General features: G+C 43.5%; 3 protein-coding genes across 5 annotated transcripts in view; 2 read left to right on the top strand and 1 right to left on the bottom strand.

Moving 5' to 3' along the window:
• The first annotated feature begins 291 nt into the window (after nucleotides 1-291).
• Nucleotides 292-8,069, top strand: DNAJC14 (DnaJ heat shock protein family (Hsp40) member C14). The gene is made up of 7 exons (XM_025883166.2): nucleotides 292-1,080; nucleotides 1,529-2,997; nucleotides 5,674-5,780; nucleotides 5,990-6,109; nucleotides 6,509-6,669; nucleotides 6,752-6,854; nucleotides 7,090-8,069. The coding sequence occupies exons 2-7, from the start codon at nucleotides 1,585-1,587 to the stop codon at nucleotides 7,298-7,300; spliced, it is 2,115 nt and encodes a 704-aa protein (XP_025738951.1). The 5' UTR covers nucleotides 292-1,080; nucleotides 1,529-1,584; the 3' UTR covers nucleotides 7,301-8,069.
• A 211-nt stretch (nucleotides 8,070-8,280) lies between these two features.
• On the bottom strand, nucleotides 8,281-10,763 carry ORMDL2 (ORMDL sphingolipid biosynthesis regulator 2). Of its 2 annotated transcripts, none has more exons than XM_025883176.2 (4): nucleotides 10,656-10,763; nucleotides 9,655-9,956; nucleotides 9,338-9,489; nucleotides 8,281-8,762 (listed from the first exon to the last, which is right to left on the bottom strand). In XM_025883176.2, exons 2-4 carry the CDS (start codon nucleotides 9,826-9,828, stop codon nucleotides 8,627-8,629), a joined length of 462 nt encoding a protein of 153 aa, XP_025738961.1. In that variant the 5' UTR covers nucleotides 9,829-9,956; nucleotides 10,656-10,763; the 3' UTR covers nucleotides 8,281-8,626. The 2 variants fall into 2 exon arrangements, with proteins under 2 accessions (XP_025738961.1, XP_025738960.1); XM_025883175.2 differs by having other exon boundaries at nucleotides 9,655-9,829; nucleotides 10,656-10,752.
• Nucleotides 10,764-10,843: 80 nt separating this feature from the next.
• Nucleotides 10,844-25,474, top strand: part of SARNP (SAP domain containing ribonucleoprotein) — a 46,153-nt gene continuing 31,522 nt past the window's right edge. Inside the window, exons 1-5 of one of the 2 annotated variants that reach the window (XM_073900873.1) lie at nucleotides 10,844-11,106; nucleotides 19,196-19,295; nucleotides 21,187-21,233; nucleotides 21,458-21,525; nucleotides 24,993-25,044. In XM_073900873.1, the coding sequence (XP_073756974.1) occupies nucleotides 11,071-11,106; nucleotides 19,196-19,295; nucleotides 21,187-21,233; nucleotides 21,458-21,525; nucleotides 24,993-25,044 (303 nt within the window). In that variant the 5' untranslated portion in view covers nucleotides 10,844-11,070. The remainder of the gene's footprint in view (nucleotides 11,107-19,195; nucleotides 19,296-21,186; nucleotides 21,234-21,457; nucleotides 21,526-24,992; nucleotides 25,045-25,474) is intronic. The other variant, XM_025883178.2, reaches the window with a different exon arrangement.

A 25,474-nucleotide genomic window follows, 5' to 3' on the forward strand; every position in this document is an offset into this window, starting at 1 on the left:
GAATTGGAGTATTGTCTTCTGGAGAACCTGGTGGTCGGGCCTGGGGACCCGGGGAAGGGGCTTTTACAGGACTGGGGGCGCCGGCGAGGGGCTCATGGGCGGAAAAACTTGCGGAGCAAGACGGGGTCTGGAAGGGGGACTAACGGCAGAGGCGCGTGCAGAGGAGGGGACCCAAGCTGGGTCTGCGTGGGGGCGGGAGCGCGTGTCGACGTCGACCGAGAGCAGCTCGGTATGCAAATGAGACGCAAAACAGCATGTAGATGAGTGCACTGGTTTTTGGCACTCCGCTCGGGTCCTGAGCCCAGCGGAGCTACGCTCTTAGTCGCCCAGAACCGCTCCGTTGACGGTGCCTTGGAGCTGCGTCCCGAGGGGCGGATCCCGGCCGTGGGAGCTGCAGTTATACCGGGCAGTTCGCCAGCTGGGTCAGGCCCTGGGGAGGCCGAGGATTGCTAGGAAAGAAGGGGCAGTGCAGGGAGGCCAGGGCGGGGGCGGGGGCGGGCCCGGGGCGTCCTCCCCTCTGCTCCACCTCCGCATGATACAAAAGGACCTCTGTCCTCGCTACAGGCAGCCGGGAAAGGATCGGGGTGGTGGCTCTTCTACGCTCCCTGGTTTTGTCTGCAAGGAAAACAGACTGTGGCTCGGTGGCTGTCCTCCATCTCCCAGTCTCGGCAAAGCCCACGAATACAGCCAGAGGAACCCTGAAAAAATCTGTCCCCCGTCCGCAGGCACTGCTGCAGCGCCCACCAGCGGTGCAGCCTGGGGGGTATCACGCCAGCACGCGGAGGGTGGCAGCAGAGATCCCTTTAAGGGGCGGGGCCAGTGCTTCCTCAGGACCGCCTCCTCCGATTTGACTCAGCTTGCTCTACTGGCTCGCGCCTCCGCCAACCGCTTTTTCGTTTCCTTCCCGTCTCTTCCCGGGTGACCCCGGAAGTGGAAGTAGGCGTAGGTCGGCGGCCACGGCAGGGACGGAAGGCGGAAGCAGAGCGTGAGCGGGAGGCGGAGCCGGGGGAGCTGCTCTCGTAGCTCCCCCTGGCCCTAGGCCCAGCTGCTCGAGGGGGAGGAGTTACCGCCGCTCTTCGGGTATGTTACCTTCGCCCCCTCTACCCAGCCCAAGGGTTTCTTGGATGTCTTTCTCAGGGGCAACCCTAAGCTCCGCCCCCCAGGTTTTCTTTAAGAACCGCACGGTCCCCACCCTTTTCTGGCAGCCTGCGGCCCCCCTTTCCGGTCGTCTTTCCCTTTTTACCCGAGAGTGACCCCCGGGCCACATCCTTTGCGGTACCTCCCTATATCCCTGATTCCGGATTATAGCCTTCTGGGGAAAGAAGAAAAACTAAGGGGATTTTTGAGGGGGGGAGGGAGCACGGTTGTGGTTAGTGTAGTATTGGCTTATTGGTAGGGATAACAAACGCCCCAGAAAAATTTGAGAAAACAAGGGAGATGGGTGCATTACTTATATCCCCAATTTAAGGTTATTTAACCCCCTCTTGGTTCAATCCTGATCATCACCACCTTGATACCGTTGTTACAGGCATCAGAACTTATCATGATGGCTGTGACCTAAAATCCTCAGGAAGCCCCGGGGTCATGGCCCAGAAGCACCCCGGAGAAAGAGGGTTGTGTGGAGCCCACCACAGTGGTGGTGCCTCCTTCAGGACTTTAGGATCCTCTGTGGACCCTGAAATACTTTCATTCTCAGGACTCAGGGACTCAGCGGGGCCTGCTCCTAATGGTACCCGCTGCCTCACAGAGCACTCTAGTCCTAAGTACACACAGCCCCCAAACCCAGCCCACTGGTCGGATCCAAGCCATGGCCCCCCAAGGGGTCCAGGACCCCCTAGGGATGGAGAGGACCCTGACCAGAGTGAGGCATCTTCAGAAGAAGAGTCAGGAGTGGACCAGGAACTCTCAAGACAGAATGAGGCTGGGTACCAGGAGGATGGGAACCCTTCTTTTCTTTCCATTCCATCTGCTTGCAACTGCCAGGGAACCCCTGGAATCACTGAAGGGCCTTACTCTGAGGGAGGAGATGGCTCTTCTAGCAACTTTTGCCACCATTGTACCTCTCCAGTTTTGGGGGAAGATGAAGAGTTGGAAGAGGAATACGATGATGAGGAACCTCTTAAGTTCCCCAGTGATTTTTCACGTGTGCCCAGTGCGAAGAAACCGCCACCCCGGCGACAGCGGCACCGCGTTCCAGCCAAGGAGGATACTCGGGAGGGTGGACGCAGAGATCCCAGGTCCCCTGGCCGACATCGTTTGGGCCGGAAAAGAAGTCAGGCAGATAAGCGCAGAGGCCTGGGATTATGGGGAGCAGAGGAACTGTGTCAGCTTGGACAGGCAGGCTTCTGGGGGCTGATTGAACTGCTGGTATTGGTGGGAGAGTACGTGGAAACTTGTGGCCATCTCATCTATGCGTGCAGGCAGCTGAAAGGCAGCGATCTGGACCTTTTTCGAGTCTGGCTGGTAGTCTGGGCAGGGCGGCTGGGGGGCTGGGCCCAGGTGATGTTCCAATTTCTGAGCCAAGGATGTTACTATGGGGCAGGGCTGTTCACCCGTTTTCTTAGGCTACTGGGTGCTTTGCTGCTTCTGGCTCTGGCCCTCTTGTTGGGCTGTCTACAGTGGGGCTGGCGGTTTCTGGTGGGACTGGGTGACCGGTTAGGCTGGAGGGGTAAAGCCACTTGGCTCTTTTCTTGGCTGGATTTTCCCACCTTGCAGCGTTGCCTGATTCTGCTGAGAGATAGCAGGCCATGGCAGCAGTTGGTAAAAATGTTTCAGTGGGGTTGGCTGGAGTTACCTTGGGTCAAGCCAAGGACTAATAGGCAGGGGAATGCACCTGTAGCAGGTGGTCGCTACTGCCAGCCTGAGGAAGAAGTGGCTCGACTCTTGACCATGGCTGGGGTTCCTGAGGATGAGCTAAACCCTTTCCATGTGTTGGGGGTTGAAGCCACAGCATCAGATGTTGAACTGAAGAAGGCCTATAGGCAGTTGGCAGTGATGGTGAGTACCTTTCCCGTGTTTCCTGTTCCTCTTTTGTGCTCGCATTTTATTTTCTATTCCAATTTTAGGGAGAATATGATAAAGAGAAGGCAGAGTAAAAAGTCAACTTGAAGCTGGAGTAACATTCTTAGGAAATAGTCATAAAGACTTTTTTCCCTGTACTATGGGATCTGACTTTCCCTTCATTTTAAGCTTTTTGTCATGAGATTTTTTTTTTTAAAGATTTATTTATTTGAGTGAGAGAGAGCACTAGAGAGCGCATGAGGTGGTGGGGGGAGGAGAGAGAGAGAGAGAGAGAGAGAGAAGCAGACTCCCCGCTGAGCAGGGAGCCCGACGCAGGGGCTTGGTCCCAGAACCCTGGGATCATGACCTGAGCCGAAGGCAGACGCTTAACCAACTGAGCCACCCAGGTGCTCCTTGTCATGAGATTCTTAATGAAAAGAAATGAACCTGGTCTATCAGTGTTGGACCACTCGCCCTGGAATATCCAGGTGAAGTCCCTCCAACTAGGGTGGAGAAGAGGCCTAATCAGAAAGCCTGTCAATTCCTCTACCCTGAACAAATGAGGGTTTTTTGAACAGGGTGAAATCCAACTATCTGTCCCAGAGAGGCAAGTGTGGACTTAGTGTGGGAAGATTCAGGGAGTGCATGTGATTATTCCAGGACCGGGTGAAAGAAAACGAAGTATTTCAAGACCAGCAATCTAGAGTGGAAAAGGGAAAGAGAATGGAACATAAACCATAGAGAGGCATGTGCATCTGTAGGTCATACATGAACATATGGTTTTTGTTGTTTTTCTTTTTAAGATTTCATTTTTAAGTAATCTCTATACCTGATGGGCTCAAACTCACAACCCTGAGATCAAGAGTCCCATTGCCCTATTGACTGAGCCCTCCAGGCGCCCCATGATGTGGTTGCTTTTATTGATAAAGGGGCGGGTGGTACAGGTGGCAGTTGTGATGCCCCATTTGCTTGAGGGAAATGGTTTAATACAAGCATGTAAATTTAAATTTTAAATTTTAAAAAATAAAAATGCTATTTTTAGATACGATTATTACGGCTTTTTCTGTAAGTAAAACTATGTTATGACTATAAGTAATGTGTGTAAATTCCATCGGAGGCCTGTTCGAGTCTATGGAACTGGACTGGTAAAATTATCACGGTGTGTAAATTACTTCAAGGACTGCATGACAACAAAGAGGAATGGGTAACCAAGGTGTCCATTAACTGTTCAAGACACAGTAAGGTACCAGGCCTGTAACTTAGCAGAGGACTAAATTAGTTTGGTGGGAAATGCATACCCCTTAGTGGATAGACTGGGATATTCTTTTTTTTTTTTTTAAGATTTTATTTTATTTTTTGACAGAGAGACAGCAAGAGAGGGACCACAAGCAGGGGGAGTGGGAGAGGGAGAAGCAGGCTTCCCGCCGAGCAGGGAGCCCAATGCGAGGCTCGATCCCAGGACCCTGAGATCTTGACCTGAGTGGAAGGCAGACACTTAACAACTGAGCCACCCAGGCACCCCTAGACTGGGATATTCTTAAGAGTGGGGAATGATAGTTTATATTCAGATTGTTACTAGCAGTAGAGCTTTTTTCTCACTTTCATGTCTTTTAGCAGACATCCTCTCTTGAGGAATAGCATTCTTAGAAAAATTCTCATTTTCAACTTGCTTTCTTGGAGTAGAGATAGAGTTAAGTTCCCTGATCCTCAACACACCTGCCCTACCCCTCAAAGTACTCCCTTGTTCTGGGCCACTGTCTGTTGGCTTCTTTTACAGAAACTCTCACTGCCCTTATTAAGCCTCAGAATGACCAGGACTAAAAGGCTGTTCTATAAGCATGGGTACGTGGAGATTTAACAGCATTCTGTTTATTTGGCATCATCAGGAGACTAGCTTTATTTTGCACTTTTGGAAAAGGAGGATGGGAACAATCAAGAAGCTGTAGGAGGTGAGGATACTATTTGTCTTAGAGAAAAGGCTGAAAGGTGGATAAAAAGCCTGTGAGGATCACAATATGCTATTTCATTTCTGGGACAGAAAGGCAAACCATTGTAGAAGTACATAGGAGTATTTTCTAGTTAGAATGAGTTTGAGGATGTAGTATCTTTGGAACTCTTACTTTATGATTGACAGTAGAGTTAAAATGTGAGGGCTTAGTATGCATGCACCAGGTAGGGTGACCAACCATTCCTGTTTGCCTAGGATTGAGGGTTTCTTGAGACATGAACTTTCAGTGCCAAAACTGGGACAGTCCCAGGCACACTGAGATGGTGGATCACCCTACTGCCAAATCCTGTACTATGTATGGTGTGAGTATTGTCCCAGTAATCAATGATAGGTATAATATTCTAGGTCATATAGTTAATAGTGACAGAGCTAGAACTTGATCCCGTATCTGGCTGCAGAGCCAGAGCAATTAGTCATTAAACTGTATTGATTCTTTAAAAGGGTGGTGAAAGAGAACCCTTTGATATGAGGGTTATTATTATTTTTTTAATTAGGTTCCACGCCCAGTGTGTAGCCCAACGCCAGGCTTGAACTCACAACCCTGAGATCAAGAATCAGATGCTTAACCCACAGAACCACCCAGGCATCCTGATAATGAGGGTATTTTGACCTAAGCTGGGGAGAGGGTTGGAATGGATTTGTGATGAAAGCTTTTGTCTTGGTAGGTTCATCCTGACAAAAATCATCATCCCCGGGCAGAGGAGGCCTTCAAGGTTTTGCGGGCAGCTTGGGACATTGTCAGCAACCCTGAAAGGCGGAAGGAATATGAAATGTAAGTTGGAAGTGGGAAGTTGTCAGGTGGGATAAATGACTAATCTTCATAGTAGAGCTCCCTGGACTTGTGGATGAGTCTCTCTGAGGCGGAGAGAACTGGGGTTGCTTATCTTTCTAGCTGGCCTGGGGCCTCAAGAAGCTAAAAGATTCATCTCCCTTTGTCCCTTGCTCAATACCTTCTGATTTACAAAGGCTTTTTTCTCTTAGGAAACGAATGGCAGAGAATGAGCTGAGCCGTTCAGTGAATGAGTTTCTGTCCAAGCTGCAGGATGACCTCAAAGAGGCAATGAATACTATGATGTGCAGCCGATGCCAGGGAAAGCATAGGTACGAAATAGGGCAGGGATGGGACAGCCACAGCTTAGGCATTGGGTAGCCAAAGACTTCCTTGTGAGTATTACTGGTAGTTGGGGGATACAGCTGATGAGTAAAAAGACCCTGAGGTTTCTACTTTTGCCATAGTGTCAAGAGAGTGGGGATTTGAATTTGCAGTAAGAAAAAAGTAATATTTTTAGTTTTAAGAGAGAAGGGTGAGGGTATGGGTGTTTGTAGACATATGTTAACAACTGAGTGGAAATAATTTTAGATATTTTAGCCATATTTGTCAATAATAATACTATATGCTTGATTTTAGCCAAAAGGCCGAGAAGTGATTATAATAATGATACTATAACAATATCGTAGGCTTGACAAATTAAAAGGAACTGTCCTTTTGTTGGGTTGTAGGAGGTTTGAAATGGACCGGGAACCTAGGAGTGCCAGATACTGTGCTGTGTGTAAGAGGCTGCATCCTGCTGAGGAAGGAGACTTTTGGGCAGAGTCAAGCATGTTGGGCCTCAAGATCACCTATTTTGCACTGATGGATGGAAAGGTGTATGACATCACAGGTATACTTCTGTTCTCTAGAAATATGGGCTCATATATGCTCAAAACTTTGATGTTTTGGCTAATTATTTCTCATGCTTGTAGAGTGGGCTGGATGCCAGCGTGTGGGAATCTCCCCAGATACCCACAGAGTCCCCTATCACATCTCATTTGGTTCTCGGATTCCAGGCACCAGTGGGCGGCAGAGGTAGGTGTTACTTCTTCCAATAATCTACCCACTAAGTGTAGTTCGGAATATGATTTCAGATGACATGCTGCTTAGGACACCTAGATGTCTTACCCGTAAGAAGTTTGGCAGCTGGCTCAGTATATCTTTTTTTTTTTTTTCCCAGTGTATCTCTAACTTAGGTATAAACAGGTAACACAGGTAACCATATGACTCTTAATAGCTCTTGCCTTATAACGTCTTGTTTTCCTCTCAGAGCAACCCCAGATGCCCCTCCTGCTGACCTTCAGGATTTCTTGAGCCGGATCTTTCAAGTACCCCCAGGCCAGATGTCCAATGGGAACTTCTTTGCAGCTCCTCAGCCTGGCCCTGGGGCCACTGCAGCCTCTAAGCCCAACAGCACAGTACCCAAGGGAGAAGCCAAACCGAAGCGGCGGAAGAAAGTGAGGAGGCCCTTCCAACGTTGACACCCCTTCTCTTCTTTCCTCAGATCAATGTCAGGGAGTCAAAAGGGCTGTGTATAGCACAGGATGGAGTTTTGACTTATTTATTTTTAAATATTTAAAAAAGGGAAAATTTTAAGCCCAAATTGTTCACTCAATACTTGTAGGAAGCCCCGGAACCACTCTCCCTCCTCCACCAGCACCTAGGAACTGAATCTTGTCTTCTGACAATACCAAAGAAATAGGGGGTGGCTAGAGCAAAGAACCTAAAGCCGGACATGGGCTGGACAATATCTCCCATGGTAGTGTGTGAACTGGTATTTCCCCGGGGTCTGTATGCCTTTGTCTTTTGCTTCTAGAGCAGATGACACTTCCCCCCCTCTTTTTAAACTACGAGTCTATCTTATAATTTCTTGACCCATTTCAGGAGGGAGCCCCCTCCTTTACCCCAACGTACTAGTTAAAAGAGAACAAGAAAGCATGTAGCCCTAATTATAGGAGATTATACATAGAGTTCAGAGAGTGGAAACTTTCAGTTTTTCCTCTGACATTCACCTTGTGGGTAATCTCACCCAACTTCATGCTTGTTGCTGCAGGGATGGCCAAAACTAATAATTTTTAAAACAGACTCATGTCCTCTGCCCTTGGGTGAGGGGGAAGGATAAAGGGGCTCCCAGAAGCCCCCTTATGATCCAAGGGTTTGTATTTTTTTAAGTTTGTTCATATTTGTATGTACATATCTATTTAAAGCCAGGGGATTATCTTTCTATAAATATATAACTGGCAACCTGTATCTTCCCTCTCTTCTTTGCCCTTTTTCTCACTTGAGAATTCTTTCCCTACTAAGTGTTAGCTGAGTGAAGGGCACCTCCTACTGGACCAAGGGAGAGGGGATAAAAAAATACCTTAGAGAAGTTTAATACAATAAGTTGCTATTCCTTGTTTCTTCCCCAACCTTATGAGGACATCTCCCTACCCTTCCTGCTGACCAAACTAGCCATATCTGAAAAAAAAATTATCTTTATTATAAGGAAAATACACAGCAAAACAGAGCTGGAAGGTGGTGCAGGTGGAAGATCTGGAAAAACTTAATCACCAAACAAACTGCTCAAGCATGGCTTTCTGCTGTGAGGGAGAGTGATTTGGCCCTTATCTTTTCCACCTTTCCTGATTCAGAGAAATTTGCTCTTAGCAGGGCTGGGCCCAGGGAGCCCCATTTTCCAATCTGTTATCTTCCTGGGAGTTTGGGAAAGGTTATATAGTTCTCGGGCTTTCAAGACACAGAAGACAATATGGAGAAGGAAAGGATGTTATAGCCCTTTGGTCCAGTGTTATCCCCAGCGCCATCCCTCAGTATTTGTTGATGCCAAAGAGACGAACCCCATGGAATTGGGGTAACTTAGGCAGCAGTACGCTGAGCAATGAGGCTGTGTTGATGAGGAAGTGAGCAGCATCATATTTGGTGTAGAAGCTGGCCAGGAGGTAGCTGGGGAGAGAAGAAATGGGTTAAGTGAAGTTGGCCTTCCCTATCCGTATTTATGACTTTGCAGTGACTTTCTCTTCTATTTGAAATCACCGGTTTTTTTGCATGTAGTCCTAAAATATCTGAAAATATTCCAGTTAAATTAACAGTATTTACTTTGGGGTTGGGGAGATAATCAGCACCTTTAGCTAGAGATTTATAAGAGTGTTTTTTAATTGTTAATGACGTGGCAAATGACAGCTGAAGTCTATATGACTGTTAGAGTCCCTTTGCTTCCATTCCCCACAGTTTTCACAGATTTATATCAGTTCTGCTTTATTTATTCACTTCCTTTAGAGGTGTAAAACTATTTGGTTTTGCTTGGGTGTTTTCTGAGTCCTTTCTCCATTCCCCTACCACCAAAGGGGCAGCAAGGAATGCTTGATTACTATCTTCTACTTTTTATTGCTCTCCCTAGATTTAGACCATGCCATAATACCTTCAAAGGGTGTAAGTGAGTAGTCTGCTTTTTTAAAGCTTCCCTGTGGGGGTTTTTCCTTGACACTTGGAGCATTTCCCATATCTCCCCCTGGACTCACAGTACGATAGGAGAGATGCTGAGGAATTTGCGGGAAGAGGTAAATTGGAGCCCGTAGTCCATCTGTTCCCAGTGTGTCAGTAGCCGAGCCTTTCCTTGGTCAGGGGTCTCAAAGGGTGTCCCTTTCACCGTATGTAAGAAGACATACATAGCCTGGGAGGAGGGAAGGGGGCAGTGTGAGGAGGCAGAAAGTAGTCCTTCAGCCCAAGAATTATGCTGAGATCCCGAAAGGAAGACATAAATCCCCAAATAATCAGTGATTTTGTTTTTGCTTGGGAAAGGCCTGGGTTCGGTATAAGGGTTTGGTTTAGTGCTCACCAAGTTATGGATGACGTTGGTCAGGGTCCAGACAACAGGAATGCTGAAGAAGGGGATGCTGAGTAGAACCACATGCAGCAGTCCTACCAAGATGATGTAGGCCAGCCAGATGCCCCGGCTATTCATCACTCGAGTGTTGGGGTTTACTTCGCTGTGTGCCACCCCCACATTCATCCTACCGCCGTGGGGGATCAGGCAGGAGTCCAACTCAATTTCCTCTCAACCTTTCTGAATTTGTTCCCCCAAGTTGTCTCCTGAATAGCCCAAATCCCCTGAATTCTATTGGGAATAAAAGAACTTCCCTGTTGTGGACAAAGGAAAAACTGAAGACTTAGGAAAGAAAACTTAAAAGGCAAGACGAGTCCTCTCTACTCTTAGAGACATTATTGGTAATCTTTACTCTGATCCTTACACTTCAACTGTAACCTGGAGGGGTAAGCCTAGTTTTGGGGCAGGGACTTAGGGCAGCAGGGAAAACAAGGAACCACTAATAAGGGGAGAGGGGACAAAACTAATCCCCACCTCTTCGTATGGGGCTTGCCCGTCCTGTCTCTCATCTACTTGGCATGTAAGCAGGCCGCATCCCAATCTCTTTCTCAAGCGAAGGGCGCTGCCAAGTATTTACCCAATGGCTTTTGGATTGAGCTAGGAAGGGACCTGAGCTTAGCATCTCGAGAGACGGAGCCCTATCCCCGATTCCAGGACCGGCTCTGATCGTCTGAACTTGGCCCTTTAAAATCGTGCTTGTTGATGCCTACTTGGGAAGCAGATCTTGCTCGCCCGTCTTTACCTAAAATTCCCTAAACCCTAGTATTGAACCCGCCCCATGCTCCTCCCAGCTCCCCTCTCTCGTTTGTCGTTCATCGGCTATCCTCAGGGCTCTCTTTAGAGCTCCTCTCGGTATTTAACTTGCCGACGCTCTAACTCCCCCCGCCCTCCACCACCTTTCGCCTCGCACCACTTTTCCTCAGCCCCATTTCCAGTCTCCTGGCACCCCCTACCTGCTGGTTTCAGAAGCCGGTCCGACTCGAAACGCGGCGTTCACTTCCACCCCTGTGGTCTCCAGGAAGCAGCCGTCCTCGCCCATCTGCGCTCTCCCTATTCGTGGAACAGAATCAGCGCTGCCGCCACCCATTGGTTGGCAGTTTGCAACGGGGACGCGCAATTGGTCGCCATTTCCGCCGTTCGGGAAGTTCAGAACCCGCCCCTCTCCCTGTCCCATCTTTTGAGAGAGGTGGGGAAAGCTGCCTGGAGGAGTGAGAGCGACGTCAGCTGTTGACTAATGCGGGGAGTTGATAGTGTGAGGTGGGAGTAAGAGTGACAGCGATTGGTCGGCCGTGGTTATCTGCGCCTAGGCGGGAGCTCCTGGAAGCGGAGGCAGCGGGTGGGGGCCTAGTGGACTGGAGGGGTAACAAGATGGCGGCGGAGACGGTGGAGCTCCATAAACTGAAGGTACCGTGAGGCGGGGAAAGGCTGAGTTAGACTTTTCTGGGGACTGAATTCTGCCGGGTGGCTTGCGCCTTTTACTGCCTGTTCATCTTGCAGGCTTTTCCACTTCGTTTTCTGGCTCCCGCCGTAGTTCTTTTCTTTTGTGCCTCCCTTCTTCCCCACTACGCCTTCCCTAATTTCCCATTTCTCCGTACGGAGATATGGGATAACACAGTATCTGTGTTATTTCGGCTCGTCATCGTTGTATCATCCGTCACTTCCCCACGGGGTGTGCAAGTGCTTTCAACCTGTTATACTCCCTTTTCATTTCTCGTCAGAGCTGCATTACGTCAGTGGTCCCCTCCTCTTTGCCCCATGCTGGAGCCAGGACCCCTTTTTCTTTCCTGGGTCGGTGCTTTCCAGTCTGTTGTCCAAAGCTGGGATTCCCGTTAGCAAATGATGGCAGCTTTGTGTATTTATATCTACCCGCGTTTCAAACAGGATCCAGAGAATGCTTCCACTCCCTTTATTTAGGTGGGGTTACGCCCTCGGAGCTAACTTTGGAAACCTGAGGAGAGGCCTCAGAAGCTAGGCCTCTCCTTAGAAGCCAGGGATTTCGGAGACCTTAAGGGTTATTAGTAAAGGCACAGATACCTCAGATTTAAAAGTTTTTCGAATTCTCTCACCCGGTTCTCGGCCCGCCCGCCTTACCCCCTACCCTTACCCCTTACCACTAGAAAGACCACTCACTCGTAGCTGTAATATTTTGGAAGAGCTTGTTCCGTGGTTAGGTTTCTCTCTTCCCATTTCAATTCGTGGATGGACCCTGCATCTCTTGGTGTCACCACTGGGTGACACTCTCAGTCACAGGGCTGTTTTAAGTTGTATCTTTTGGGAGTCTTGGTCGCTTCCTGACATTATTAGTTTCCTAGAAGAAGAGAGTAGTTTATTTTAGCGTGAATTAGAGAATATCTTGATTAATTGTCCATTTGTGGTTTCACAAGTAGTTTTTCCCATCAGATGTTTTGGTCATGTTTTGATCACATCATCCTGGGAATCTTGGACAAACCAGGCTGATTTAGCCAAAGCTGAAAATTGATCCTTTAAAGCTTGATGAGCTTTAAAAAAGGAGTAAAGAGAATGAGGGTAGGGAGGACACATGCTGCTTGACACCAGTTAGCCTTTCTTTGAAATTTGATTTCTCACCCCCATGGATTCTAAACTGTTCTCGTGGGTTTTCGTGTATCCTGGAGTTACTGTTGGTAGCACTGAAATCTGTAGATTATATCAGTGGTCTCCTAATGCAACAAGTAAAAAAGATTGAGTAACCACCTCTGTTATATGTCTACTTACTTAAATAAATTATGTTTTGCCATATTGTTATGCATGTTATAAAACATACAAAAAAATTTGTCATTTATTTATTTGACAGAGAGTGCGAGCAGGGGGAGGAGCAGAGGGAGAGGGATGAGCAGACTCCCAGCTGAACACAGAGCCCGATGCCAGGCTCAGTCTTATAACCCTGAGATCATGACCTGAGCCGAAATCAAGAGTCAGACACTTAAACGACTGAGCCACCCGGGCACCCTGAAAAGAAAGTTTTGAGTGAATGGAGATAAAAAGGAAATATGAATAAAAGATTTAGTATTTTCTTTTTATTAATTCCACTTTTCAAATCCCTGGAATAAGTCAGTAGTCTTGTGACTTGCCTTTGTGGATTTTGTGTTGGTTTATGGAGTGATTCTTTCCATAAAATCTGTATTTGTCAGGTTTATATTAAATTTGATTTTGATAGGATAATGTCCTCTGACCCGATTTCAGGTATTATAGTCTGAGAGAATATGAGGCCCTCCTGACAGCCTGAAAAGGATTCACTCTTTTTTTTTTTTTTTTAAGGATTTAGTTATTTTTAGAGAGAGGGAGGGAGAGAGCATGAGCAGGGGGAGGAGCAGAGGGAGAGGGAGTCTTAAGCAGACTCCCGGCCAAGCGGGGAGCTGGACATGGGGCTCAGTCTCATGACCCTGAGATTGTGACCTGAGCCGAAATCAAGAGTTGGACACTTATCCAGCTGAGCCACCCAGGTGCCCTTGAAAAGGATTCACTCTTTTAATCACATTTGCTTGTCTTTGCTTTTTCTCTAGAGCGCTTCTTAACCTTTTGGAGGTCACAGATATCTTTGAAACTCTGATGAAAGGTATGAACCCTCTCCCCAGAAAAAGGCATGTACATACACTTTGCATGCGATTTGAGGGGCTTCATAAAACTACATTGTAGCCCTGAGGAGTCCGTGGACCTCTGGTTAAGAACCTATGCCTTTAATTCTGATTTCTGGGACAGTTCATGTTTGGTTCCATGGTTGATCTTGATGGAGTGATCCTGACTTTTGGGTTGACTAGAGTTTTATCTCTTTTTTAAAAACTCCAGTTTTATAAAGAGAATTTGGGGCTTTAGTATAGAGTCTCAGACGAAAGGAACAAGCTTTGAAGTAGGAGGGAAAAATATTATCTGAATTGATATGTAAGTCCACCTCAACAGCAAATTTCTGGAGACTTTGTGGAAATGCAGTCATTCTAACACAGTTGGAGAGAGAGACTGAATGTGGGTGAAAGTGTCTTGAACTGTAGTGGTACCAAATTTCCAGTCAATGGTGAAAAAAGGACTACTACAGAGGAGAGGACCACAAGGATGTTCGGTGTCAGAGTGTTGAGAACATCGAGACATTTGTAATATTGAAGCATAAAGTGCATTTATGTTGGTGGTTGAAGATAGTTTGGAAAGGAAAGTAGGTGAACTATGTGACCATAAAAGTAGAATGGAATGATATTGAAAAGGGCCTTTTAACTTGTGTAAGGTGTTTGGTTTTTGTCATGTAGGCAGAAGGTGAGGAGCCTTTGGAAAATTGGAAAGGAAGAGCTGATGTGATCAGTTTCTGTTCTTTTGGCAGTATGGAGGATGGGGTCTGGAGAGCAAGAGATTTTACCAGTTAGATTTTTATTATAGTATTCACTCTGCTGCTTAAAACCTTTTAATTATACCCCTGCCAGTCTCTCCAGCTTAGTTTCTCACACTCCCAACCACAGTGGCTTTATTTCATTTCATTTCTCAGAATAGCTGTGTTCATTAATTACTAATACTTAGCATTTACTATGTGGCAAGGTCTGGTTGAAGCTATTTATGTACATTAACTGATTTAATTCTCATAATAACCCTGTAAGGCAAATGCCTCTGTTATCCCCATTTTAAAATGAGAAAAATGGAAGCTCAGAGAGATTGAGTAACTTGCCCTAGGTCACAGAGCTAATAAGTGGTGACTCAAATCCAGATAGTCTGTCTCCAAAGTCATGTTCTTAATCACTGCACTGCTCTCTTTCTTTACCTCAGAGCCCAGAACATGCTTTCGGCTGCACTGCTCCTGCCACCTCCATCCCCCATACCTTTGTCTAATTAAGTACTAGTTCCCTTCAGATATCAGCCAAACATCATTTACCCAAGAAACCCTTAGGTAGGATAAGTTCTCCATATCCACACACATGATCGGACCACTTTTTAAATACTTTCGTAGGACCCTGTACATTGTTATATTAAACTTTATGTATACGATCATTGGTTGCCTTGTTTTCTTACTAGATTGTAAACTTCACATGGGCAAGAACTCTTTCTCTTTTCTTTATGATTATTTCCTTGTATCTACGATAATGCTTGATGGAGTGGGTGCTCAAACACTGTCAAGTGAATAAACTTAGTAAGACCTGAAATAAGGTAGTGGATATTAGAATGGGAATGAATTTGAAAGAAATTTGGGATATAAAATTGTAAGTATTTATAGATGAGTTAGATGTGGGAGGAATGAAAGGTGAATCCAAGGTTTGAGCAGGCTAGGTTGAGAGAAGAAGCCAGTTTCATGCAGCAAAGAAGATAAGTTCAGTTTTGGGCTTAAGTGTCTTTGAGATTTGCACTTGGAGATGTCTAATCATAGTTGGAAATGTGGGTCTCCTTTTCAAGAGCTGAGAGCTGATAGTAAAGGTTTGGGACTTATTCAGGAAATATTTATGGAGTGCCTTCCAGGTGCCAGCTACCATAGGTTCTGGGCATAGAGCAGTGAACAAAGCAGACAGTTAAATAAGTAAAATTTATAGTATGTTAAATAGTGATAAGGTCTGTAGAGAAAAATAGGAAAGGTGTTGGGTGTAGTACAGTGGGACTACGGGTATTGAAATTTTAAATAAGGTGACTGGGGAAGGCCTTAATCGAGAAGGTGATGTTAAAGCAGAGACTGGGAGGTAAAGGAGTGAGTCTTTTTTTTTTTTTTTAAGATTTTATTTATTAGAGCACAAGCAGGGGGAATGGGAGAGGGAGAAGCAGTCTTCCTGCTGAGCAGGGAGCCCGATGTGGGGCTTGATCCCAGGCCTCTGGGATCATGACCTGAGCCAAAGGCAAAGGCTTAACCAATTGAGCCACCCAGGCACCCCAAGGAGTGAGTCTTGTGCAAAGTGTTACAGGTTATCACCTTATAGGTGACCATTAGGACTCTGGCTTTTACCCTTGAGATAGGAAACCAATGGAGGGGTTTTGAATAGAGGAATGACATGTTCTGCCTAATTTTTTTTTTCCTGACTTAAAATTTTAAAAGTTTACTCTGGATACTTTGTGGAGAATAAACTATAATGAGGTGCAAGGGCTAAAAGTTATAGTAATCTGTATGAAAGACCAGAAGGAATTAGATTCTGAATATACAGAATTTCCCCCACCCCATTCATGGGGGTTATGTTCCAAGACCTCCCAATGGTTGCCTGAAACCTAGGGTACTGAATCCTTACATATACTATATTTTTTTTTTCTATAAATACACACCTATAATAAAGTTTAATTTATAAATTAGACACAGTAACAGATTAACAACAACCAATAATAGAAAAATTATATACTGTAATAAAAGTTACATGAATGTGCTCTCTTTCAAAATACTTTATTGTACTGTACTCACCCTTTTTATGATGATGTGAGATAAAATGCCTATGTGATGAGGTGAGTGATGTAGGCATTGTGACATAATGTTGGGCTGTTACTGACCTTATGAATGAGCCACAGATCTGGGGTTAGGGACTGGGAACTGGTGGGGGCTGAGATTTCAGTGACCAGAGGCAGTGGCAGGGCCAGTGGTCAGCAGTGATGGATGCTATCCATGCTACACTACCAGTTATACCAATCTGTCAGTTCCCAAGTCTAGATCAGCTGCCGGTGCAAAAACCATCATTTTCCTTTTCCTGTCAGCTGGGAGTTTTTGTAAACCTTGGCTGTATCTAGGCACAATTTGGGGAAGGAAAGAGAAGGGAGGAACAACTCTGTTAGAACGTTGAACTTTGAATTACCTGAATATTTACCAAAAAGTGTTAACTTAAACCGGGGGGGGGGGAATGGAGGCTTCTGAGGAAGATTAAGGGTTACAAGATATAAAGAAGTTGTATTGCTTTGTAAACAACCAGCACCCTCTAAACACACGCATACAAATGATATATTTAAAATGTTAAATGTCCATTTGCTGGGGTTACATAAGACTTTTATTTTCCTCGGGCGCCTGGGTGGCTCAGTTGGTTAAGCGACTGCCTTCGGCTCAGGTCATGATCCTGGAGTCCTGGGATCAAGTCCCACATCGGGCTTCCTGCTCAGCAGGGAGTCGTCTTCTCCCTCTGACCCTCTTCCCTCTCGTGCTTTCTCTCATTCTCTCTCTCTCAAATAAATAAATAAAATCTTTAAAAAAAAAAAAAGACTTTTATTTTTCTCTATACCCTTAGAATTTTCAAACTATTCTACAGTAAACATAATACTTTTATAACGGGCAGATGAAACTTTTTTTAAGATTTTGTTTATTTGAGTGAGTGAGTGAGACACACTGCTCATGAGCAAGCAAGCATGGGCATGCACGTGCACTCAGGGAGGAGCAGAAAGAGAGAGAGGGAGGGAGAAAGAATCTTAAGCACATCCCACAAGTAGTGATGACCCTTAGGTGGGGCCTGATCCCATGATCCGCGATCGTGACCTGAGCCCAAACCAAGAGCTGAATGCTCAACTGACTGAGCCACCCAGATGCCTCAAACCAACGAAACATTAAAGTGTAACTAAAATCAAAAGCCTTGTTCTCCAGGAAGCAGAGAGAAAATGAAGAAACAAAGTACCAGTGTGGGAAAGATCCAGATTCTTAACAAATGGACCTTAGAGATCACTTAGTGTCTAGATTCTAGGTTAATAGTATTCAGGGTATGGTCTGAAGGCCAATGTGGGTCATGAACTGTTACTGGTTAACCATAAGTTAAAAAATTAGTAAGCTTTTAGAAACTTTTATAGCAGTTTGGTGTCACTGCTACATCCAAGTGTGTGATGGTTTTCTAGTGATTGGTTTTTATGGTTTTTTTACAAACATATCAGTCCATCTGGCTGGAATATTATAAAAAGTTGGCAGCCCCATCAGTCTGCCTAATTAAAAATACCTTGATTTGTGAAATTCGGAAATCTGAAAAGCAGTGATTCTGTCTAATCTTGTCTAATCCTTCACCCAGTGTCTAACACTTACGAAGTGGTTACTAGCTGCCAAGTACTGTTGTAAATGCTTTACAGATATTTACTGATTTAATCATCTTAACAGCCCTAGGGTATAGGAACTCTTGCCTTATCCTCATTTCATAGGCAGCTGAGGCACAGAGAGGTTAAGCATCCAAGGTTACACAGCTGTAAGTGGTAAAGCTGAAATTTGAACCCAGGTGACTTTAGGAGAGGCCGTGTTACGCTTTTAACGGGTGATTTACCTATTATGTTTCTCAGTAGAGGGTGCTATTGGTTTGTTGAGTAGGATAGCTCTCCACATAGTATCCCTGCTTGCCTGACCTACTCATTGAATGCTCCACCTGCCCAGTCATTGTATTGGGGGGGGGCTCCCCTCTCCCATTTTCAAATGCTCCCTTGGTTGAAAGCCTTCCAGAGATGCCTAGCATATTCCTTTACTTGTAAAGTTCCTTTTTCTATGGGGATCTGCTTTCTGACTTCGCCTGGTTGATCAAAGATCTGTACTTCAAAGCCAGGGAAGTCTTCTTTCAGTGCCCATCTATTTGTGCACTGATCTTCATATAGGATTTCTGGAGCCTTCCTTTTCTTGCTTGTTCTCCTTGGATCGGCGTGTCATTATGCTTAAAATAGGAAATAATCATTTAATATAGATTCTGTTTTTCAGTTACCATAACCTAGAATTACTTTGGTAGCAAATTATACTGTTAACCCTCTTTGTACTTGTAAACATCTAAAATCCTTAGGTCTTTATCCTTTGAGTTACTGTTGAGTCAGATTTTGCTCATCTGGTTTTTGAACAATTTAAGTTTTGAATATAAATGTAATACTTTATAGGGATACCTAGTCCTTCCAAATTGAATCTTCTTTTTGGCTTATTGTTCTCTCTGAAGAGCTCCCCTTCTTGCCCTCCCTGCCCCTTAGTTCTGTCAGTAATTCATCAAGTCTTCCTTCCTCCTTCTGTTGTCTGCAAAATTGATACCTGTTACATGTTTAGTCAAGTTACTGATTTAAAACTCTTCCACAGAACTTGATAGTATGCCATTGGATATTTTTTCCATTTTGACGTAGATCCTTTAATCAGTTCATTGTTGACATTAAACTAGCTAACACGTCTACCTAATTCTTCAGTGGTGAGGTTTGTATGCACGTAAATAGTAAATTGCAGTAAAGGATCTGGGATAATAGTAAGAAGAATCTGCTTTTAGATAATTAGGTTTTCTACCTAAAGATTCATTTTTTTCTGTATGCTAGCTGGTACAGTAATGGGGGCGCGGATATCTCCCCCCTGAAATACCTAGGGGTTTATAATGATAAATAGTTGCATGAATAGGTAAAAATTCTATTAAAGTAGGACATTTATTCTTCACCATCTGTTAGAAAAGTTTTCTTGCATATTGAATATCATTAGAAGTGGGCCAACTTTGTGGATCTGGAGGCTTGGTGGGTTTAAAAGCAGTAGTTTGGGATTGAACTTTTTTTCTTGTGAAAACTTTTTTTTTTTTAATCACCAGGTTCATTCTGTTAACTAAGGAATAGCTTTATTCTTTTTTCTCAGCTTGCTGAACTAAAGCAGGAATGTCTTGCTCGTGGTTTGGAGACCAAGGGAATAAAACAAGATCTCATCAACCGGCTCCAGGCATATCTTGAAGAGCATGGTGAGTGTTTTGTAGAGGCAGAGTGATATGAGTGAAGGGATTAATTTTTCGGCTCTGCCATATGGAAGATTTCTCCTTTTCCTTTAGGTTGTTGGTGATATAAGCTCTTAACTCTATCAAGAAAACTCTTGATCATCCAAAATAGTGATTATAAAGCAAAGAAATACACCCCTCCCCCCCTTTTTAAGACACTAAATTTTATTTCAGCAAATTGTTTGAAAGGAAGTATGCTAAAACAAGTATCATCAGACTGAGAATTGGAAGATTTGGATTCTGATTCCTCTTATGCCAGAAATTTACTTGGTTAATTTTGAATAGTCAGTATTTACATGATTAGGTGTCTATTCTGATCTATGAAATGAGACAAATGTTGCCACCCTTGAAATTCATGAACCTAAGGAATCTCTGGTCCCTTCTAAGTCTGACATTTTATAATTTCACCTTTTTAACAACAAACAAAACCAGCTTTATTTAAGGCATATTATCATCCCAGGTTGTACAAGTCCCCGTTCTGATTTTTATTTATTTCCTTTAATACCCATTCCCAACTCCCTTAGGCAGCTATTCTTTTGTGCTTGATAGGTATTTTTTGTCTTTGTCCTTGCAAACCATATAGTGTTGTTTGGTATACAATATTTTTATATAATTGGTAGTGAGGCCATAGCCTAACTTTACTTCTCACTTCTTTTCTTTAAATACCATGTGTTTTGGGGCGCCTGGGTGGCTCAGTTGGTTAAGCAACTGCCTTCGACTCAGGTCATGATTCCAGGGTCCTGGGATCGAGCCCCGCATCGGGCTCCCTGCTCGGCGGGAAGCCTGCCTCTCCCTCTCCCACTCCCCCTGCTTGTGTTCCCTCTTTCTCTGTCTCTCTCTCTCTCTGTCAATTAAATAAATAAAATCTTTAAAAAAAAAAATAAATAAATACCATGTGTTTTTTTAAAGATACATTCATATTCATGTGGCCTATGGCTGTGTAGTCATGTAGTCTATTGATTCGAATTCCTGCATAGTGTTCTTTCATGTATGGAATCCACCACATTTTACTTAATTTACCTGGTGACAAACACCTGTATTGCCTCCTAGACTACTACTTTCATGTTCATTTATATTTCTGTGTGAGTTTCTTTCTGGGGTAAATGCCCACGAGTGGGATTGCTAATTAATATCGGTTCATAAATGTATCCTTGATATGATTAAGCACTGCCAAATTGTTTTCAATTGCTCTGTAAATCTACGTTCTTCAGTGCATGAGGGTTCTTGTATCTCCTCCACACGTCTTAACTTGGCGCTGTCCTATCAAGTGGCTTAATTTTTGTTAATCTTTTGGTTCAATTTATGTTCCTCTAATTAAAAAGTTTGAACATTTCTTGTGCTCATGGTTCTTAGGGTTTCTCTTTTGCTGTGTTTTTAGTGGGGTTCCCCTTAATTCACTTGTTAGGTTGTAGACATTTTATATTCCTAGTAACTGTTCCCTGTTGGTTTTAGACACAAATACCTTCTTTGTTGTTTCTTTCTTTTTCCATGGTGTCCTTAGTTTTGGAAAATCTGCAATTTTTCGTATATTACTTTTGCTTCAGGGTTTTTTTTTTTTTTTAGAAATCCTTCCCCACCACTAAATCTTAAAGATATTCTCCCACATTACTTTTTATTAATGTTATAGTTTGACCTCATTACAGTTTTTCAGTCCAGCTGGAGTTCAACTTTGTATTAATGTTAGGTAGAGAATACTGTTTTATCATCTCCATGTGGAGCAGATTTTATGAGTATCAGTTCTGCCTTCCGTTATTGAATTTTATTTTGGGAAAGCAAAATGATTATAATTTTAGCCTAAGTACAGTGATCAAGATGGTTTTATAGCAGGGCTTGACCTGAATATTTTAATATTCTTTAGCTGAAGAGGAGGCAAATGAAGAAGATGTACTGGGAGATGAAACAGAGGTGAGTTGGAGAGAGTAAGGTTAGTCACTGGCCTGGCAACGTGCCGCTTCCTTGGCCACATTGCTTAACACCAATCATTAGAGGGCTTAAATGCTAACTTGTTAGGGGAGCATAGAGGGGGCATGAAGGTTCTGAAAAACTGGTTCATTTTTGAGTTCTTATATTCTTTTATTGATAGGTATTTACTGTTGATTTATATTAATTATTGTTTCATTTGGTTTTAGGAAGAAGAACCAAAGCCCATAGAACTGCCTGTCAAAGAGGAAGAACCCCCTGAGAAAACGGTTGATATGTAACTATCCCTTTTTTATGATCTGAGTACAGGACAGATAGTTCTGGGTTTTGGAGGGGTTTAGTCTTTTACTCTCTTTACCTCTTACACATTCCCTTTGGCTTTTTCATTTCTTGTTAGATCATATATTTTCAGAAGAGTTTACTTCATTTAAAGTACATGGTCCCAGTGAAGCAAGGTAGTTTGTCTTTGGGTTATGTAATAGATAATTAGGACTAGGAGACTTCAAGCCCAGAGTTTAGTTCTAGCCTTTGTTGTAGCACCATAATAGATGATTCTTTTTCTGTATAGAGAATCATCTAGATTCTCTGTGTATAAGGAATTTTGTAAGGGAGGAGGGTGCTGAGCAGAGATGATGTCTCTTAGGTAACACTCTATTCTCTCTTCCTTTTTGATTTACAGTGGAGGAAGGGACGACAGAGTACTAGAGTGGAAAGTGGGCCTTGATTTATTTAAACTGTCCCACAAGGTTGATCATAAACAAAAGGTTGATCATAAGCATCTTTTTTGGGGGCTCTCAAATCCAGCACATTAGTAACAGTTGAATCCTTTTTTAACATTTTTGTTCCTCATAGCTGTATTTATGCATTATAAAAGACAATGTATGTGCTAGTGAAAAGTCAAACTACATAGAGGAGTATATAAACTGAAAATTATGTACCCCTTGTCTCCACCCTCTATCTGACTTCCCAGAGGTTTTCAAAATATAGAATGTTACATAGGGAGTTTGTGTATATGTGTATATACAGATACATACACTAGGCATATTGTGGGTTTCTTGATTTTTCTCAGATCTTTTTGTATCATTATACAGTAATGTTTTTATTTAAATGTTATATACAAGGCAGGATTCTAGGTGTTTTACATGTACTCTCATTTAATCCTCACATCAACTGAATGAAATGGGGTAATTATCTTTGTAAGTGGTAGGTCTCCTTTTTTAGCTTGTTGTGAGAAATTGCAAGTATATACACAAGTTATGAGAAAAGTATAGTAGACCCCCATATACCTATCACCCAGATTTAGTAGTTATCAACTTAGAATCTTATGCTTTCTAGAAGCTAATAGTACCCTATTCTATGGATGAACAGTAACTTAACCAATCTCTTGTTGATAAACATTTAGATAATTCATAAAGCAGAAAATGCAGTGCTGCATGTCTTTATGCAACTATTGATGTATTTATACATAAGTATGTCCATATGATAAATCCCCTGCAGTGGATTTGCTGCATCACAGGGGATGTATATTTAATGTTTCATTAGATTTTATTTATTAATACTACTTTTTTTTTTTTAGGAAGGGAAGGGAGGGGCAAAGAGAGAGAATCTTAAGCAGCTCCACTCCTAGTGCAGAACCTGTTGCGGGCTCAGTCTCACAACTCTGAGATCATGACCTGAGGGGAAATCAAATTAAGAGTTGGACGCTTAACTGACCAAGCCACCTAGGCGCCCCTAATAATACTGCTTTTTAAAGCCATGTGGTTATCTTCCATCATAGGAGGTTTATATTTAGATGTAATGCCTTAAGGAAATGGCTTAGGAATACCATTAAAGTAGCGATGTTTTGGGGACCTCAGGAGCAAGAAGGAGGATGAGGTGAATACAATGATAATTGGCTTGTGTGGTTTAACAGTGAAGTCTGAAAATTTATAGAAATTCATTATCCTTAGCATATGTAAAATGTGTGATTCCCTTATTTAGAAAGTTTAAATTTTATTAATGAATTTCTAAACAAGGAAATTGAAAATGTGTGTGTTGGGAGGGTGGTTTTGCTCTTTAGAGTGTTAGTAGTGGCTAGACTACAATATGTTTAGAAAGGTTCTGGGTCCCTATAGTTTGGAGAATGTCTCATATGTGACTGGGTAGGAGAGAGATTTAACAGCAAAGAGAATAAATTTCCCATGAGTTCCAGAATGTGATGTGTATTTATTGCTTGAGCTTAATTGTGCCTGAGGGAGCTGGAACACAGCAGAAAGAAGCGTCCTTTCTGGGGTTCCCTTTCTGCCACAAGGTGTACTGCAGTGATTGTGCTTCAAGATGGGAATGTGAAGAAAGTCATTAGCTTGGGGTTGGTGGAGAAGACTGTTGTCTTAATGGCATTGGACTTCAAGTAAAACATTAAACTTCAGTATCCCTTTCTGTCTGAACAAGACAGAGGGTTGGGGAAGTATGGATGACCAGGAAATGAGAATTCAGGATTTTCGTTAAGAATATTCAGGGCTAATTTAGTTACTTCGAACATTCAAAAGGAGATCCCTGGGTGGCTCAGTCATTGGGCGTCTGCCTTCGGCTCAGGTCATGATCCCAGTGTGCTGGGATCGAGCCCCTCATCGGGCTCCCTGCTCCGTGGGAAGCCTGCTTCTCCCTCTCCCACTCCCCCTGCTTGTGTTCTCTCTCTCACTGTGTCTCTCTCTGTCAAGTAAATAAAATCTTTAAAAAAAAAAAAAGATCCCCTTCATCTTTGGCTTGAGGTTCTCCAAGAATATGCTACTGTTTCTAGTTTGATCCTTCCCACCCCTCTACCCCTAACCAGGGTAGTTAAATATTGTAGGATGTACTTGTGGTCAGCAGGGGGCACCCATTGCTTATCTGTCAGTCCAGGGACCTCCAACAAAAGGATGGAGAGAGTAAGTTCCTGTTCCAGAATTGCTTCCTCTGAAAATGCCATTAAACCATTACTACCTTTCAGGGCATCAAATGGGAAAAGTGTCCGGGATATTGGAACAAAGGCTGCCCATGTCTCTAAATGAGGGACCTTAATGAGACTGGTTATGACCCACAGTTTTATGGGAGTTGTTTGGTGGAGGGTTAATGCCCTTCCATTTATCCTGGGTACTTCTGAACTTTGTCTCCCGCCCCGATGGTCCCCCCTCTTTTGTTTTCTCTTAAACCTTTTGACTAGTAACTTAACCATGTTTTCCTAATTCAAACTCCCCTTAGCCTTTTTTCTTCCCACTCCCTTTGGCATTTTTATTTGTCTCACTTTGACTGTTCCAGCTGGAGCTACAGTCCCTGTGGGAGAAATAAGGGATTTGTAAAAGAAGGAAACCAGAGCTTGTAGAGCCCTTGTTAATTGTTGTTTTGATGAAAATTGAGAGCTGCCATTTAAATGAGGGTTGGAGGAATAGTCATTAGTCTAAAAGTAAATTTAAGGTTCCTAAAAGTAAAAGAAGTGGTTTCCGGTGTCCTTTGAGTGTTTCCTTTCAGCCCAATATATTTAACCAGACTTCTTTCTTGATTACTTTTTTATAGTTTAGCAAAGTAGGTTAGTCTACTATTTGAACTCTTATCAAAAGATGGCAGCTCAAGGAACTGAAGTTCTAATGGGCTTCATACTTTTTTGGACTAAGGAGTGATGGAGAGATAGGGGACAGAGGACATGATTCAGGTGTATTCTTATACATTTTAAAGTTTTGGTTTAGAAGATCAAGTTTTCTGGTTTTAAAAAAATTTCTTCTTTTCCAGGGCAGCAGAGAAGAAAGTGGTAAAAATTACATCTGAGATACCACAGACTGAGGTAGGTTTTCTGCTCCCTAGTAGAAAAGCAGTCTCTCTCTATATCTTTCTATTTCTTACCTTTTATTCTACCTGTATAATCACTAAAAAAATTAACTCATAGGCAGAAAATCAGTATTGACAGATTTTGGTATTGATATATTTTTCTACCACCTTCACTTGGGAAAATATTTGGGCTGGCATAGTCACCTTTGAAGCCCTAGTCTTTTTGTATTATAGTCCTAAGGCCTTAGTGGTAACCCTCTTTAAGATGTTTACAAACTAGATTAGAGTTTGGGAGGATTGTACCTTGGAAGAGATGAAAAGTAATAAGGGAAAGATGTCACTACTTGATAGCTGGTAAGACAAATTTCTCTGGATTCTGTGTCAGGACTCTAATTGAGATGTGTGTGTGTGTGTGTGTGTGTGTGTGTGTGTGTGTGTGTGTGTGT

The sequence above is a fragment of the Callorhinus ursinus genome, unplaced genomic scaffold, assembly GCF_003265705.2.
Source record: "Callorhinus ursinus isolate GAN/ISIS: 27379988/994484 unplaced genomic scaffold, GSC_fseal_2.0 scaffold14, whole genome shotgun sequence".
NCBI classification, from domain to species: Eukaryota; Metazoa; Chordata; class Mammalia; order Carnivora; family Otariidae; genus Callorhinus; species Callorhinus ursinus.

Coding starts and splice junctions, on each gene's coding strand:
- DNAJC14 (XM_025883166.2), top strand. CDS start 1,585: ATGGCCCAGAAGCACCCCGGAGAAAGAGGGTTGTGTGGAGCCCACCAC. Junction 6,110..6,508: donor CGATGCCAGGGAAAGCATAG/GTACGAAATAGG, acceptor GTTGGGTTGTAG/GAGGTTTGAAATGGACCGGG. Junction 6,855..7,089: donor GGCACCAGTGGGCGGCAGAG/GTAGGTGTTACT, acceptor TTTTCCTCTCAG/AGCAACCCCAGATGCCCCTC.
- ORMDL2 (XM_025883175.2), bottom strand. CDS start 10,741: ATGGGCGAGGACGGCTGCTTCCTGGAGACCACAGGGGTGGAAGTGAAC. Junction 9,490..9,654: donor CCAACGTCATCCATAACTTG/GTGAGCACTAAA, acceptor CCCTCCTCCCAG/GCTATGTATGTCTTCTTACA. Junction 8,763..9,337: donor AGCATCTCTCCTATCGTACT/GTGAGTCCAGGG, acceptor TTCTCTCCCCAG/CTACCTCCTGGCCAGCTTCT.